Below are 18,802 nucleotides of genomic sequence, written 5' to 3'. Positions count from 1 at the left end.
ACGCAGATGGAACACCGGTGTCCGTTTTATACATTTTCTTTCTGATGCTCTGATTTCAAGCAAAAATATCTGCTTGTATTTTTTAATATAAAAAAAGGATCGAATGGGTATTAAAAAAGTCAGTTAGATTATCGGAAATATATCTGTACTAAAATATGAAAACCAAAAAAATAAAAACAGCAAAATTTTTCTTCATTCATATTCAAAAATTAATCGATAGTTGATATTTTAAATTAAATAACTATTCTCTAATAACTATTTCTCTTAGATCCAAATAACTGCAAATTAGTGAAACAAACTGATGAACAAACATACAAACTGATGAAAAAAAAATGTTTAATCAAAATTCTGCCTCAGAGGGTTAAGGCGGATATTTTTTAACATAGCACTACAACTCCTTATCCATTGCATTGTTTTTTGATTTAAATACTATTACTATTAAATACTAAAATCTTGGGGAAGGGTCTGATCTTGACCCAGTGGCAGTAGTTGCAGTATATTTCCACCTCATGTAATATTTTGAATCATGATTTTCAATTTAAGTTTATTTTCGTTTGAATATGATTTTTACAGAAGTGCGGGTTTCTTTAAATTGTCTAATTACTACATCTTTTACAGTTTTCTTAATTTTTCCGTTTCCCCGTTAGTCGAATTTCAGCTGTGATTAGTTGTGATGTTATAAAAAAACTGATTGTAGATCTATGCAAAGGGAATGCCACATATTACAAAAAAATACATAATAAGATTTATATCCTTTTATAAATTATTGCTCACATCAATTTTAGCATACAGAATCATAAAATTCTATACAAAATATTTCACAAAATTAAACGTAAAAAACTAATAATTTTTCTATTATACATAGATTTCATTTTTAAACATAATAATTAAATTCTCTGTAACGGTATTAAAAATAAAGTATCAAAAGTACAACTCACTCTTATGTTAAAAACATATCGGAAAGTATGACTATTGGTGTATATTGATATGAGAAAATACGTTCATAAGTACGTCATATTTTAAAATAACGATAACTGGGCTATGTATTTTGGCAGTACCCTTCATTGCTCGTCATAAAACAATCAAGTCATTCATAAAACTTTTTAAAAGTTTTAACGCGCATAAGCACTTTTTTTCCCTTCAGATCCATTTGCTAACAGCATTTTATTTTTTAATAAGTTTAATTACCAAACAACTGACGTAATTGTTTAAATTCATTCACTATTTTAAGAAAAATTTAATAATTATGCATCTTACATCATAGTAGAGAACATGTTAATTGAAATGAAATGAAATTTTGGATGTTCTAATTCATTTATAAACAAAATATTTTTTTAATATTTTTCATACAGTCTAGTCGTTGCTGCTGCTGAACGAAAATTTTCCTTTCAAAAGTGAAATTTATAAAATATGTTCGACTCCATTTCGGAAATTTTAAAAAATCAGAAAAAAACAATGGACCATTTTTCTAAAAAAGAAACGCAGAACTCCTGGGATTTTAAATCCTAAAAGAATTCACAGGTTATAAGATAGCAAGCATTCACAAACCTGCACTGCAAAAAAATGGCCTCATTTGTTAATCGTTTCAATAATAGTTTAACAGTTAAGGTAAGGAAAACTAATGAAAACTATCACAACACTGTACAAAATTCCGGATCAAATTACACTCAAATGGATTAACGCATCAAATTACACTCATTCAATGTACCGGCATTCAAGGTGCCAGTATTTTTTACCCTAAAATCAATGTTTAACGGAACATGTTACGGAACAGAAATTTCGATATACCGTAATTTTTATAGTTAGAATTACCGTAAATAACTGAATCACTGTAATTAAATAAATATTATAATAAAATGGAAATTAGGGGTAATGCACCCAAAATGATGGTATTTTATATTGTAATTTGATATGGAAATTGTTTACAGAGCATGATAAAACAATTGAAACAGGTTTTGAAAAGGAGAACATGTAAAATATTAATTAAAACGAATTTCATTTAAAGTTAGAAATGAATTGTTTTGTCAATTAATTGTGATTGCTAATGTAGAAAATGCATTTGTAACAATGTTCTTAGTTAACTTAATGTCTTTAAAAGTTTTTTAACCCGCTATGGAAAGGAATGATTTTTGTGTATTTGGTGTTATCTTACACTTTATTTTTATTTATTAATTTTTGATTAATTCATAACCTTAAATGTCGACTTAATTTGATTATCATATGAAAAAAATTTAATTTAAATGTAATTAATGAACCCACGATGTTTACAACGCCATTTTTAGAATTACAAAGGTACTCAGATTCAATTTTTTTTTTCTAATTTGCATAAAAATAATTATGGGAAAAGTTGGGTCAGAATAAGCAGAACAAAAATATATTGCAGCTATTTTTAAAACAGACCTAGTAATTCACATAAATTGTTCCACGTCGACATTTTCTTAATTACAACAAATTCACCTTTTCACATTCAAAATCACATCAATAATTTAAATCTATATCTATATAAAGACGACATTTATAAAATATGAAAGAGTACTTGAAGCTCTGACAGGATAATGTTAACAGATATTTCAGAATTTAAATTTCAACAACAATAATAAAATTCGAAAGATTTCACGTTCAATTTAACCCTTCAACTGTCAATTCTGAGCACAGAATAGAATCAGCTTGCTTTTTTTCCTATTAAAACCGGCAGTTTCATGAGATTTAATGGGGTTTTTTTTCTGCTGAAATCATTGCTGTACATTAAAAATGAACTCAGGCTCGCTTTTTGAGCCTGAAGAATTTTAATCTGAGCTCAAGATACATAGTATTACTTAGAAACCGAGTCCGGATGAGCTAGAGATATGCATCAAATAAAGGCCAAATTATACTGTCTTGTCACTTGACCTCTGTTGTCTAAACAAGAAAATTAGTATTTAAAAACTTTTTCATCACTAATCTATGAAAGAAAAAGTGAAGAGAAAAATTGAACCAACTGAAACTCCAAGATGAATAGAACGAAATTAAAAAAAGAAAACAATTAACGCTTGCCTTACAAAGTAAAAGCACCGAACAGAAGTTGTGGACCGGTTTAAATTTTTATACCTTAACTGAAACTCCAAGGTAAATAAAACAAAAATTAAATAAGAAAACAACTAACGCTTGCCTCACATAACAAAAGAACCGAACATAAGTTGAAGATAGCTTTAGAATTTTATTCCTTAACTGAAACTCCAAGATGTATAGAACAGAAATTAGAAAAGAAAACAATTAACGCTAGCCTCAAAAAACGAAAGCACCGAACAGAATTTGCAGATCGCTTCAGATTTTTATACCATGCAAATTTTAAATTTTTAATATTCAACAACTGAAATAAGAGTTTGTTTAAAAGCTGTAAAAAAGTTTATGAAAATTTTATCATGAGTCTGAGACCATCCGACCCTGAACCCTTTTTTTTCAGTAAGCAGGCCTGCGCCGGACCCGGGGTCGGGCCGAGCCCGTATCTTTACTGTAAATGCTCGCCAGGGACATTTTTGTTCACATTCTGAACACAAGACAGTTGAAGGTTTAAAGTACAGCTCAAATATAATTTTTATGTTTTGATCATGTTTGGCAAATATTGCCTGATAATAATAGATGTGCACAGCATTGTCTATTTTTGCTGAGAAACTTATTAAAATTGCTTGGCGACACTCTCATTGGCACCACATCAAATACTTAGACAAGACTTTGACTAGAGTTGAAATTATAATTGACCTTCACTTGCAAGGCTCGAGAAGAAGTTTTGTGAAAGCCTTGCGGAATTCCAAGTTGAATATGGTGTAGATAACTGGGTTGACACAACTGTTGATGTAACCAAGCCAAGTAGTTAACAGAAAAACAGTAACTCCTGGTCGCCAAGTGTCATTTTGCAACTTAATGCAGATAGCGTCCAGTATATTGCACGTAAAGAATGGCACCCAACACATGAGGAAAACACCTGAAAAATGAATTTTCATTAATTACTTGAGTTTGTAAAAGTATGTGTATTAATAAGAATAAGCTAAAAAAAACGTAATTAATCATTAGTTAAATTTGCAATTTCAAGCAATTTGATATGTTTTGGTAAATAGAAATCAATAAAGAAAAAAAAATGCTGATGAAAATTTCATGTATCTTAATTACATTTCTGGTTAGAGATAAAAGAATCATTCTGGCAATAAAACCAAAAATAAGGTATTTTAACCATGAATTTGCCGTTCGTATGATAACGGTTTCACAGAAATTCTGGTTTTCAAAATTTCAGTTCTTATTACTAAACATTTACTAAAACATACAAAACTGAAAATTAAATTTATCTGAATAAGAATGCTCTAGAGGGTATCGAGGAACAATTACCATATTTTACCATATTTACCAAATTTTATCATGCATTTTAAAACTATATAGTGTTAATTTTACCAAAGCACTTAGGTAAAAATTATCGATATTTTTGATGTTACCAAGAAGCCAGAAACATAGTTAGTTTTTACCTTTTTTTTTACTCAGTGCAGAATCCTTATAATAGTTATATATTTTTTTAAAAAAATTTAAATTTTTTTTTGTTATTCAGAATTATTTTTAAGCTTACCAAGATTATGTAAAGTCTCTTTCGTTTAGAACAGGATGTCAGAATTCGAAATTTGTGTTTGCGATTCAAATAAAATCAAGTTTTGTTAAGCCATGTCTATTCAAATAAACTTATAAATAATCTACAATCTTGTTAGATAGAGTAAAATATTTTAGATTGCTAGCTGGGATGAAAGTAGGAAGTGGTTCCTGCAAAAATCTGAAAGGAACCTGCATTTATGAATTAAAATCTAATTGAATTAAAGTCGAATTGAAATCTAATTGAAGTTTAAAAATTGATAGATGTATTGAAATAAGGATCACGTCAGAGTATTTCCTAACTGTTTTTTTTTAAATTTATTTTTAAATTAAAAAAAATGATTTCAATCTTAAATGTTACATTCGATTATCACACATTGCTTCTCTAGTATCCTCCACAAAATAAGTATTTAAAAATACTTTTGTTACTTTTTAGGTTTTCGGTTTAGGTATACCTCATTATTAATGAGCATTAAGAGTCTAATATAAATTTTTAGTATCATAGATTAATATTGAGTATACTGATGAACAATGCGAGTGAAATTCATCTTCTCCTGCTCGTCATCCTCTATTTAAAAAAATTATACTTTTATTTTATTCCCTGTTTCAACTTCAATACTAAAACTTTTACTCATTTCTTACATTTATGATTTTTTACCCTCCTTATTATTCATTATAACAAATTCAATCTTCTTTACAATTACCATGTTAAATCACTAGAGGAATCAAAACTAGACTATACTTGAAATTTTTAAATTCAATTTTGTCTTGTGTACCACTTATAGCCTATATAACTAAAGTTCGTTTTATTTCGACATTTTATATGAATTTTTCAACAGGTCAGCGTGCAAGAGTATATTTCTTTTTTTCCCACTTCAGTATTGTAAATGCTGATTCAAACAAATGATCGTCATTTTCAGTTAGATAATTTTTTAATCATTTCAGTAGATCTTTGGTCATAATATATTGTTATAGTTATTATTAAAAATTGTGAAATCAGCATAAGTATTAACCTTGATATATAATTAGCATATGATTTTCATATTTACCCTCGTAACAATTTCTATTTTGTAATAGCGCATCTAAAATTTGCACGACCCCTTACCTTGGTCTACACGTCTACAGTTTGTTTAGCGCGTCTACAAAAAACTTAAAAACGTAAACAAATAAAAATAAAAATAAGATATTTTATCTAAAGCATAAATTGACTGTGTAACGAGCGTAACTTTAACCGACTTTGAGGCTGCAACCGATACTGTTTGAGCTGCCCCGTGAGCTCTTCAGTTCGCGGAATGACATCATCAGACTATGACGTTTAGTTTTCCTTCCCATCTTCTAATTAATCTTTCACTTTTTTTCCATAAATATTCTACTTGCGTTAATTTTTGTTTTTTGTAGTTTAATTAAATACTTTTGTTCATTAAATAAATTAGTCAGTTAAATACAGTTGAATTTATTCTGTTTATTTCTTTTTTTGTTCCGTGAAGATAATAAAAACTTGTCACCACTGACAAGGGAAACTAGGGAAGTGTGACTCGCCAATTTTGAAATAAACTAGTGGGATGTATGCCTTATGAGGAATAATTTTAGGGGGAAACATTTGTTTCGGCCCATAGAAGGTCCTGTGAGAGATAAAAAATAATTTATATGGAAAAATCGATATTTTATTACTTCAATGCAGACTATTAGTTATTGTAATTGTCTCATACTCCAATTAATTTTGTGGTACTTTCACGTAATGCACGTTTATTGTTAAAATTGATTTTGGAAATTTTATATATTTGTAGTTTTTCGGAAAAACCTGTTAGGTTAATTTTTAAAAAAAATTGACATCAAATTTTTTTAATTTTTTTTTCAAAAAACTTTCCAAATTAATTGGAGTATGTAATTGCAAATAAATTAATAATTAATTAACAATTAATTAACAATTATTATTAATTAATTAATTTTCTGATTAATTTATTGATTAGCAAATTAATTAATTATCCAATTAGTTACAGATTAATTGGGAAATGAGACAATTACAATAACTAATAGTCTGCATTAAAGTAATAAAATACTGATTTTTCTAAATATTGAATAATTTTTTATCTCTCACAGGACCTTCTATGGGCCAAAACGAATGTTTATTAATTTATTAATTAACAAATGAATTATTTATCCAATTAATTACAAATTAAATGGATTATGAGACAATTACAATAACTGATAGTCTGCATTGAAGTAGTAAAAAACGGATTTTTCTATATATTGAATTATTTTTTATCTCTCACAGGACCTTCTATGGGCCAAAACGAATGTTAATTAATTTATTAATTAGCAAATTAATTATTTATCCAATTAATTACAAATTAAATGGATTATGAGACAATTACAATAACTGATAGTCTGCATTGAAGTAGTAAAAAACGGATTTTTCTATATATTGAATTATTTTTTATCTCTCACAGGACCTTGTATGGGCCGAAACGAATGCTGCCCCCTAAAATTATTCCTCATAAGGCATACATCCCACTAGTTTATTTCAAAATTGGCGAGTCACACTTCCCTAGTTTCCCTTGTGAGAACAGGAATTGTTCGAGCCGCCCCTTCCCTATGAGCTCCATAGCTTCTCACGAGATGAGATCGTCAGAATGGGGCGTTTAATTTTCTTCTCTATTTTTTACTTTTTTTATCATTTTTTTTTCTCTTTATAAATATTCCTCAGTGCTAATTTTTTTTGTTTAAGTTTCAATTAAATAGATTTTGTTCATTAAATAAATTTGTTACTAAAATACAAAAAAAATTTATTTGTGCTTCTTACTTTTTTTGTCCCATGAAGAAAAGTCTAAGTCATCAAAGTGCGCACAACAGGGCGTTTCCTTAAAACAACTTTAGTATTGAATGTTTTCTTAATTTTACAAGTTTTACAAAAAGTAGACAAGAAAAAAAAACAAATAATTTTATAAATTTTGGCATTTTTAAAAAAGTTTTCTTTTGCAATTTAAACTCAAATTCCAATAGAAACGTCTTTAATAAGCCTTTACAAAGCAATTTAAAGCGTTATTAATAATCATTTTTTAAACGCTTACCTAAAACAATTGCTAAAGTTTTGGTGGCTTTTCTTTCTCTCCTTGCAGCATTCTTTTCTCTTTTCTTTTTACCCTTTTCAGGTTTAACAATTTTGAAGGGATTTTTCTTTTTATTCTTTTTCGCCACAGCATTCACACCCAAGTCTGTATCCCCCACAGCTGAGCCATTCACTTTGAATGTCGGTGCTTTCTTGCTGGTAGACCTAACTTCAGACAATGACACACTCTCGTGATCAACCACGCTGAATGTCTCATTGTTTGAGACATTCCCAACATTGCTAATGATCTGACAATCCTTATCGACTGTCGTCGGTGATTCCTCATCATCATCATCCTCATCGACATTCTCTGATGGACAGATTTGGCTCACTTCATCTCCTTCAATTAAAGGACTCAGTGTTTTGATGTAAGATACGCCTTGATTTTGTCTATTTATACCTAAAAAAAAAGATTAAATATTATTTAGTCAATGCTTAATTTTTAAAAAAAATGATTAGGTTTTAAATGGATTAATGCATGAAATACTGTTTTAACTCACTGACGGTTCTGCACGTAAGAAATCGTATTTTAACATGCATTCTTCTCCTAATAACAAAGCCGGTTTTTCCATGTCATCAGATAAGGAAATTGTTTATCGTGGTGAAACAGTATCCTTATTTTTCCCGTAAACAGCAAGTGAGTTGAAAACTCTTTTCACAGTTTATTATTTTGGTAAATAAAACTTAAAAAAGCCATGCCTTTTACAAATTTCAAAGAAGATTAGTTGGACAGTGATACTCCAAACAATGTGTCCCCAAGAATGGGTCGTTTTCTTAAACTTTAATAAAATTACTTTAAATTATACGCATTAGGTTATAAGTAGTTAATATATTAAAAGGAAATTTATAAAGAAAACTTGCTATTTTTTCGTTTTCTATATGTTCCTAAAAATTTAGTAGCATTATTATTAATATTTTAGACTCAAATATGTATTTCGTGAATTTTTAAGATTTTTTAAGATTTTATTGTTAAATCTTAATTTGTTATTTTTGTTAATGTTAATTTTGTTAATTAATGTTAATTTTGATAAGATTTTTTTTCCAATGCCCACCTGGGTAATGACCTTTCGTCAATACAGGCATCTGAAGAGCAGATTTGTTGGCCACTCTTTCAAGGGCCAACGTTGCTGCCATAGTAAGGACGGAATGAAAGAACATACATGCCTTGCTCTGGATTCGAACCCAGAACCTTTCTGATGCAAGGCCAGTTCCCTGACCCTACAAAGTCAGTTGTCACATTAATATGTTGTTAATATTAATATACTGTTAATATTAACATATTGTTAATATTAATCCAGCATCAACAGTACCTGGTCAATGCACAAAACCTGGGAAATGATGCAATGAAAAGACATGAATCCAGTAACTTAGGTTGAGCAAAATAATATTGTTTACATGGCTAAAGGATACGATCTTGAATTAAAACGGAATAAAATTGGATTTCTTTTAGAAAACTTCGAGTCTCGTGTATACAAAAAAGTCTATTCTAGCAATCTGCTTTTTTTTTCTCCTCTGAAACGATTGGTCCGTGCTCCATTCCTCCGATAAAAAGAGTCACACCCATGTCTATCAAAGTCTTGGCATTCTTCTTAGAGGTAAAAATAGTTTCTTTGAACCTTTTATCCGCCACAGAAATCATTAAATAAATTTTTCTTTATATTTAGTGTCCTAAATATTTTGTACCCATGATGATATCAATATCTAGTTAATATTCTAGGAAATATAACGAATTTTTTGTTCTCTTACGGACAATGCCTTAAATTTTACTTCCGGAAATATTTGGGAGCAAATTTTGTAAGATCAACTCTTTGGAGAAGCAACAAGAGTAAACCCACTCTTTTCGACGTTTCTTCGCAAAGTAGTTAATTATTTTTATTTATTAGCAAGCATCTTAACAATTTTTTTTAATCTGTGTTTAAATAAAATATATTATTTTTTGTTTACCACGCATCCTTTCCTCATACCTCCACACATTTAATGTATTTCAACAGCTCGCAGTATCAGCCAATAGGAAATACTATAGACAGTGAGACCGTCGCTAGTTGGTTGATTTGGGCTAGTTTGCTGGCATTTTGGACGCTTTTCTACCTTCTCGACACTTCGAGGCTCCAGTTGCATTAGTAAACACGAATTCGTTTTAAGCTTGGCGACTTTTTATCTACAAAAATGGTACAGGATGAATCATTTTGGTTTGCTCTTCAAGCAACTTTTGATAATACAAAAGCACTTGTTTCCATCAATAAATTAGAAAACAACTTTCTACCGTGTTGTTGACAAACGAAAAGGTATTCAGAAAATACTGATTTCAATTTTAAACTTCTTTCATGTGTAGAATGATTACGAAAATTAAAAATAAAAAAGTTTAACAAAATAGCATCATTCAATTTCCAATCAGTATATTTATATCAACACGTATTTTAGATTTAAGTATTTCATCCAACTATCTGAAAATAAATGAAGAATAAATACAGAAGATTGCCCGAAAATTGAGGTTATTAAGACATAATTTATCACTTTCATTACCTCTGATAACCACAGCAATGTCCTAATCTACTAACATTTTATTTCTTTTTACTAACTTTAGATACAGGTATGAATTTTACAGAAGAATTAGGTTCGAATGACTTTAGCACGTTGTTACGAATAATATAATCAAAAAATTAAACCAAACCATTATTATACACTGCTAGAAATTTCTAAACAAAAAGGGTTAAATAACAATTTCCATTTTTAATTCTTATTTTACCATATTTTAATAAAAAAGTCAAATTGCCATGAAATAGATTGTAATCAAACTGTTAACTCTGAGAAACCCCATTTATTAACTGCTTTCACCTAATACTGTTAAATAACCAGAACTTCATAGCACCAACTAAGCCCACTTAATGAAGAAGCTCAATTCCTTTGAGTTGGGTACATATTTTATCCAAGAGGGCTAATCTAACAGACTCATGACTGACAGAACAGGGGTTCGAGCCCCAGCGTAGCCACCGCGAATTTCATTAATACTCTTCTACACGCATGAAGAGTTTCCAATGTGCCCATTTAATCCATTATCTAACAAAAAACCGAGCTCCAACGTCCAGTTAAATTTCCTTTTTTACATTTCTGAAACCATGCTAGTTGTAAATGGTTAAGAAACCGTATATTTTTGAATTCAAGGTTTTATAACCACACCATTTGTAAACGGTTTCAAAATCATAAAGGTAAAAAATATTCGTTACCGTTAACCTGTTGGTTAATTGGATGAACAGACTGCTGCCGGTTATTTTACCATAATTTCAGAAAGAAAATTCTAACAGTGTATAGTGCAAAATATATTTTCCGTAATAACTCAACATCTAAGCAAATATAATCCTTAAATCCTGAAAGTAGTACATAGGTACTCAGCATTTTTCTTAGGATAAAAATTTTTGTGTTGAGGACGTACTTGAATAGTGTACTAGATTAATACCATTATGAACCTTTTTAGAAATTCCGAAATAGCTAAATTTTTTTGTTATAAGACCTTTCATTATGTTCTTTGTTTCAGACCAAAATTACACTTCAGTTTCGTAATGTGTATTAAAAACTTTTCTATTTGTCATTCCCATTTATGCCGGAAATTACAACGTTTGCTGGGTAAAAGCTGTTGAGACGTTGCGCTTCATAATGGAAATAGTTTAATAATAGTCATTCAGAAAAGAATTTAACTATGCAGTGAATATGGAAATTTTTAAATCGAAATAATAATTATAAATGTTAAATAATGACGAAAAAATATTATTCAAATAAAAAAAACATTTTTTTTCTCAATTATATAAATTTTTTTAAACAAATACATAAATTTAAAAAAATAAAACACTTTTTATAATTTTGCACGAAAAAAAAGAAACAAAATATTGGATGTAATTTGTAAGAATAGATTTGATATTGTTTCATTGGCTCAGTTAGTTTTCTTGATATAATGTGCATTTAAAAAAAATTCAAATTTTCCTTAATGGTTTTTGACGAAAGCAGATTAAAAGTTGGCAATTTATTTGATGTTAATATTGCTATTCCAAAACCAATTTTACATTTGCTTTTACTTAAACAATTTTTCTGAGAATGTTTCGTAACATTTTATTGAAAAATTTCTATGATATGAACATTATATCTGCAAAATTAACTGACATTTTAACTTCTCGGTTTTTAAAATTAGCACTCAGTATTTTTCTTCTTACTTATTCGTGCAAGACCATAGAAAAGTTGCTTTTTTTAATTTTTTAAAATTAGTTAATTCTATACTTTTTCATCTTAGGTTGCATCAAGTCTTTAAGAAAATAGCACTTTAATTTTTCTCAATATTTTCTCATTTTTGTAAGCTTGGTACTGACAGTAAAACTTGATATAAAGTGAGATGTTTGGCAAATGTACAATGTTAGAAATTTCTCGGGAAAAAATGGCCAAATAACAATTTATTCGATTGTTATTTTGCCACATTCAAACAAAATAGCCAATAACCTTAAATAAATTGTTATTGAAACTGTTGATTGTGCAAGAAACCGTTTATACTGCTTTCACCTAATTCGATTAAAAAACCAGAATTTTATCGCTCCAATTAGACCCACCTATGAAGTCATTTTGTTCCCTGCAAATGCATACATAATATAGACTAGAGAGCTAATCTGTCAATCTCATGGCCGAAAGGCTTGAGCCCCAGCGTTGACACAATTCCAGCATTCCATTCACCACGTACAGAGTGTCCTGCACTCTACAATTGGCGACTGTGGACAATTCAAATTCAATAATTCTCGTACCCATGCATAGATGGCAGCATTATAAAGCGGTTATTATCTTCAACCATCTGAATCATCTGACTACATGGACAGATCGGCCATGTAGCCAGATTAATCGGCGATGACCAGATTTCGTAGTGGCCATCTTAAGTATTTAAGGTTTCAAAATGGGGAGAAGACTTTCCAACCTTGTTCCTGCTCACATCCTTCAAATCCTGATCACCTTCTTTTTTGCCTTGGCGCTTCTTTTAGGCAGCTGCTGGTTGATCGGGACTTTCTGCAGATATATGGGGAACTGATGCGACGGGAAGGAGCCCTCTGGACCTCTCTAGGCCTTTCGTCTCCAGGGGAATTTGTAACAACAACAACATTATCTTCAATGTCCAGTTAAATTTCATTTTTTATGATTTTGAAATCATGCTAGTTGTAAATGGTTAAAAAACCGTATAGTTTTTGTGTTCATGGATTTTCAATCATGCTTCATATAAACGGTTTCAAAACCATGAAGGTAAAAATATTCGCTATCGTAACCTTTGCGACAATCTTGAACTTTGCGATTAAATAGACAGTCTATCGCCGGTTTTTTGACAGACATTTTAGAATTAAAATTTTAACAGCGAATTGCATATAACTATTGAGAAAAACTTGCATAAATCTGTCTATCCACCTTTGCATTAACAGAGTAGATAGACAGAGTAAACAGAAACTAAACATAGAAATTTTGTATTAGAATGTTAGAATAGCAATCATATTTTGAATAAAATTAGCAATATTTATAAAGCTACATTACTAAAAAGATTACACCGTAAAAATTCATACTTTGATGGATTTAGGTGAAAAATTTATTTGAAGCAATTTTAATCGGTTGTCATGCTCTCAGGAAAACTCGAAGTCGGAGTTAGTTTCAAACTTTTGAACAACCAGCTCCACAGCTCTAAACGCTAAGATATCATACAAAAAAAACTTAAGCACATAATACCGACATAATTAATAATGATAAAATGTCTTTTTATATGTTTTATTGATTGCCCTTGCCGATTGCTTTACGTAATTCCTCCTTACCTGAGAAAAAAATATAGGAAAATCTGCCAGAATATGGTAAAATTTACCGCGTCTGTGGTATAGCTGAATAATAGCTGAATAATTTTTACCGAAGCTCTTTGTTAATGATTTTGGTAAAATGAGCAATAAAATGTGACATTATAATTTGGATTTGATTTGTTCATTTACGTCGCACTAGAGCTGCACAATGGGCTATTGGCGACGGTCTGGGAAACATCCCTGAGGATGATCCGAAGACATGCCATCACAATTTTGATCCTCTGCAGAGGGGATGGCACCTCCGCTTAGGTAGCCCGACGACCTGCACGCGAAGTCGAGCACTTTACGGTAGAACAGTTTAACGAGGACCAATACCGCACACCCTCAGTCCCTACGCAGACTGATCCAAGTGATCACCCACCCGCTCACTGACCGCAATCAGTGATGCTTGACTTCGGTGATCTACTGGGAACCGTGTCTTAACGATACCTGAACAGCGGAACATTATAATTTGGAAACCCAAAACTTCCTGTAAGCTGTTACCACATGAACGTAAACAAATTAACGGTTAAAATTACCGAATATTTTGATTTTATAATCAAGGGTAATGGGGGTTTCTTTGCCAAAAGTTACATTACCATACATAGGAGCAATTTTATCAGAATTTATTTTTCTGTGAAGCAGAATAGTTTTTTAGAAGTTTTTAGAAGACCATCTCATGAAACAAAATATTAGCCATAATCAGTATCATTTTGCATGATACTGGTGCTCAGGGCTATTTCACTATTGTCTAAATTTGCTAAAATTAAGCAATTTTCACCGGTACATATACCATTCGGCAGACCACTCGAAACCCATTACCACATCACAGTAAAAACTATAATAATATATTTCAGACCTATTAAAAACCGCACCAATTTCTATCGATACCAGTAGCAATAATTTTCAAATTTAATTTAATTTAATTTATATTTGGCGTTAATAAAATAAGACGATTTCTTTTGGTTCCCCTTAATTGAAGCCGTACATTTACCTCACTTATTTTTCTTGGTTGGTGGTTGGTTATAATGCCAATTGCCACACGGGCAAGCCTGATTGGTGAAACCGAGCAAATTTAAGGCAGAGTGTGCGATCCTTGTTTTTCAGTGGCGCCATCTATGGCCGAGAATTCGACTTCTGCCACATCATACGTCACACCTGTTTATAAGGTGGATACATTCATACATCCATTCATTCATCCACAGATCCTAATTTTGACCTGAATCAGAGAACGATCGATCTCCAATCCAGTACCTCCAGAGGTTTTGATTTGTTATGGGAACATGGAGGACTTCGCTACCAGGCAGAATTTTAACGTGCATCAGTCACCTACTACACGGGGAGTCTTCGGCCGGCGGGGTTCGAACCCACGAACTCTCAGACATGGGCCCAGCGCCCTACCGACCAGGCTATCCCGGCCCCTTATTTTTCTCTATTTGGGGATATTTCATTTGCGTTCCAATAAGGTGAACTGTGCTCGAATCCCAGAGATGACTGGTCAATACGAATTCCACAACCGACTCGCGCCGCCCGATGTGCTGACCTAATATATCCTCAGTAGTAGACGGATGGTGTGTTCGAGTCCTCGTGCCGTCAGGTAAACCTCGGGAGGTTTTCCTCTCAATGTAATGTAAATGCGGGTTAGTTCTATCAAAAAGTCCTCTTTGAAGGTAAATTTCTCTCAATACTTGATCCAGAAGTTCCCTTGCTTTTCTGGATTGGGTTGAAATTAAAAACTATCGAGTTGAACATTGGTAGACGTAAAACCAAAAATGGGTCAGCTGTTCAACGCTAATTATAAAATGTAAAGTAAAATTATCGTTTTATGCCGTGGTGACTCAGGGGATAAAGCATTTGCCTTCCATTGATGTGACTGAGTTCGAATCCCAGTGATAGCTGGTTGATACGAATTCAGCACTTGGCTCACATCGACCACAGCACTGAAGTAAAACATCCTCAGTGGTAGATAGATCATGTGTTAAAGTCAACTTGTGCCAGCCTGACCATTGGAGGTTTTCGTGGCTTTCCTCTCTATGCAACGCAAATGCTGTTTAGTTCCATCAAAAAGTCCTCCAAGAAGGCAAATTTCTTCAATTCACCCATTTCTTAAATTCACCCAATACTTGCCCCAAGAGTTCCCTTGTCTTCTGAATTGGGTTCAAAATTACAAGGCTTGTAAGTTGGACATTGGTAGTCATAAACTGAAAATTGAGTAAGATGTTTAATGACGTTATAAAAATAGAGTTTATTTTAATTTATTTAGGTATATGAATAGATAATTTTAGATGCACTTTTTCTGTGACGTAGCAACCAATATACCTTGATTACTAAGGTTGTAAAAATTAATTAAGAATACGCAGTAAAGCCATAAACGGAATCCTTTAAAATTTCATTTGTAACAATATTTAATACTTAACTACTGCGAAAAATATCATTTTTCAAACGTGTCCCCCGAACGAACAAATTTAAAATTTTTAATGATTACTAGTGATTTTTAAATAATTGTTATAGGTTTGGTAAATTTTTAAGATTAGGATCAGGACAATCGCGCAAATATTTCTAGAGTTATGAAAGATTCGACTTGATAAGTTCCTACATTGCAGACGTACAAAAATACTCCGTAAACACAAAAGAGACGTTGAGAAAAAACGCTAATTTATTAAACAGGGAAACTTGTTAGAAATATTTTTAATTTATTATGTGGAAATATTTTAAATTTAGGGATTTATTTTTAAAATCCAGTAAAATTTTTAAAAGAAGAGGTTTTATTTTTATACATTTGTTATACATTTCTTTTTAATCTCGACACTTTATCACCATTCAGCATAATGAATTTAAGTTATTGACAGATTTTCGTTTACACCGCAGCATTTTCTTGCATTTTTAAAAAGCTACGCAATTTATTTGTCACATAGCATTAGTGTTGGGTAAATTTGTTGAGTTTAATTTAAAGTGATGTCTTTAAGTAAAATAACTTTAAAGATTTATTTGAAGATAATAACATATTATTTATTTAAACAAAATATTTTTTTTCTACTCGTATTTTTTATGGGTTCACGCATTGTTTTTCTTTTCAAATAAATATGAAAAAATTTAAAAAATGGCATTATGGTTAATCATAATTAAATTTATGCTATGACATTCCATTTAGCGTGAAAAAAGATTATTTATTACTGAATCGTCGATTTTAAATTGGAAAAATAGAAAATCAAATTTAATTTTCAAAATCAACAATATTTTGATTTGAGTGAAAAATTTATTTTACCAAAATATCAAATATACCCCTTTAAATTAAGCTCATTCAATTTAATTTCACAGAAATTCTTCGCTTAGCACAAGTTTTATATTGAATCGACGAATGTTATTCTCTGATATTTAATTTAATTGCAATTTTATTCTTTTTCCTGTCTTTTCTAAAAAAAAAAAAACACTTTTTTTATTTTGATCTATTTAAAAAAAAAAAAATTACAAGAAGCATCGATGCTTGTGTTAATATTCCTAAAACAGAAGAAAGGGCGCATTCTAGGGTTGAAGAATTGCATGGGAAACCATGCCCGGAAACGTCATCGTACGCCGCTAGGTTGTGCTGTACAGGAGAGTGCTGAAGAGGAAAGTGAAGACTGTCACATTCGAGCATTAGGCAGCATACGAAGACCATGGAACTTTGTACGGAACGGAGAGCTTGCAAACATGCACCAAGTGTATGGAATAGCTGACGGTAATTGGATGAGTCGCTGCACACATTCATCGAGAACGCTTCCCAGACAGAGAGCACAGTTTGTTTTCACGTCTGCATTAAAATTTGTGCGAGTACGAGTCATTAAGTGGTGGCAGGACAAGTGAGGATGGGCCATGATTGACTCGTTCGGTAGTTAGGGAAGAAAGTGTTAAGGAAAATGAAATATGCCCTTTTAGGTTATTTTATCGTAATTTTAGTATTGAACCTCTAACAGTGCAAACGATACTCATAGTTAGTATTTGTATGGTGGTTTTTGTTAGAATTCAATAAATTTTGGTGTCAAGGAGATATTAAATCAAATAGCTCTTCATTATAACAGTCGTAATACTTATAAATGAGTCCTGCACTTTAAAATATAATTGCTAAAGTTAAACAAAGACCTCTAAATCTATCTTGAATTAAACGTTATTCTACTTTTCTTGACAGAGAATAACGAGAAAAAGTAAAATTCCAGGAGCTAAAATATCGTTAAAATACTTAAAATCATATTTAAATCTCATTGATGGTTATAATATTTAAATCAATATTGATTATGATTCTATTACAATGTATCTAATCAAGCAGCAATAATTCTTATGGTAATGTATTCATTCTGAAATATATTAGTGCTTAGAATACAGTCATTATGGCGCACTGTAAATAATTCCGGATCAAATTCCGGTAAAAAGTACCGGCTCTCAGGGTGTTGGTACGTTTTTCAGGCTGTAGGTACATTTTACCTGAAAATCCATTTTTACCACAACAGGCTGTGGAGCAAAATTAAACTGATATACTGAAATTTTCAAAGTGATAATTACCCCAAATTCTCTAAATCACTCAAATTAAGCAAATAATACTGTAAAAATTAAGGTATAATATTTCATGGCAAAAATGAATTTTATGATAAAATGGATTTTACGGTTGATGCAACCAAACTGCCGATACTCTATATTGTAGTTTGCTCTAGAATATATTTGGTCCGGAGATAATATAAATCAAGTAAAAAAGAGCTGTTTTTCCTTATGTTCAATAGACAATATAATGGTAACCGCAGTGTGATAATGTTGAAAAATTCAAATTACATATTCTTGCATATACACTTTTGAATACTTTTTTTTCTAAAAAAAAGATTCTTCAAATTTTCTTAAACTTTTTTTACATTTTAACCGGTGTTGAACACCTACCTCAAATCTGAGATTCCTACTACCAATGTTCAAATGTCTAACCTTGTAATTTTGAACCCAACTTGGAAGAAAAGGGAACTCCTGGATCAATCATTGAGACAAACTAACCTTCGTTTAGTACAGGGTTTCTTAACCTGTGGTTCACGAACCTCTAAGGTGTCCATGAGTTTTATTTTGGGGGTCCGCTGACTACTCCTAAATTTTAAAACGTTTGGAAGCCTACCCATTGCTTGCAAAGCGAGCTATGGCAGCTATAATTCCGTTTGCTACAGTGTATCTTTGCAAAGAGGGATTTTCCACACTTGTGACAATAAAAACATAACATCCAAATCGATTAAATGTTGAA

General features: G+C 31.0%; 1 protein-coding gene across 1 annotated transcript in view; it reads right to left on the bottom strand.

Moving 5' to 3' along the window:
* Positions 1-2,306: 2,306 nt before the first annotated feature.
* LOC107449468 (dopamine D2-like receptor) overlaps positions 2,307-18,802 on the bottom strand; it is a 160,949-nt gene continuing 144,453 nt past the window's right edge. The window contains exons 5-6 of the mRNA XM_016064995.3: positions 7,680-8,117; positions 2,307-3,961 (exon numbers count right to left, since the gene is read on the bottom strand). Coding sequence (XP_015920481.1) covers positions 3,741-3,961; positions 7,680-8,117 — 659 coding nt within the window. The 3' untranslated portion in view covers positions 2,307-3,740. The remainder of the gene's footprint in view (positions 3,962-7,679; positions 8,118-18,802) is intronic.

Source organism: Parasteatoda tepidariorum, chromosome 5, assembly GCF_043381705.1.
Source record: "Parasteatoda tepidariorum isolate YZ-2023 chromosome 5, CAS_Ptep_4.0, whole genome shotgun sequence".
Taxonomy (NCBI): Eukaryota; Metazoa; Arthropoda; class Arachnida; order Araneae; family Theridiidae; genus Parasteatoda; species Parasteatoda tepidariorum.
This window is presented reverse-complemented; position numbering and strand designations above follow the sequence as displayed.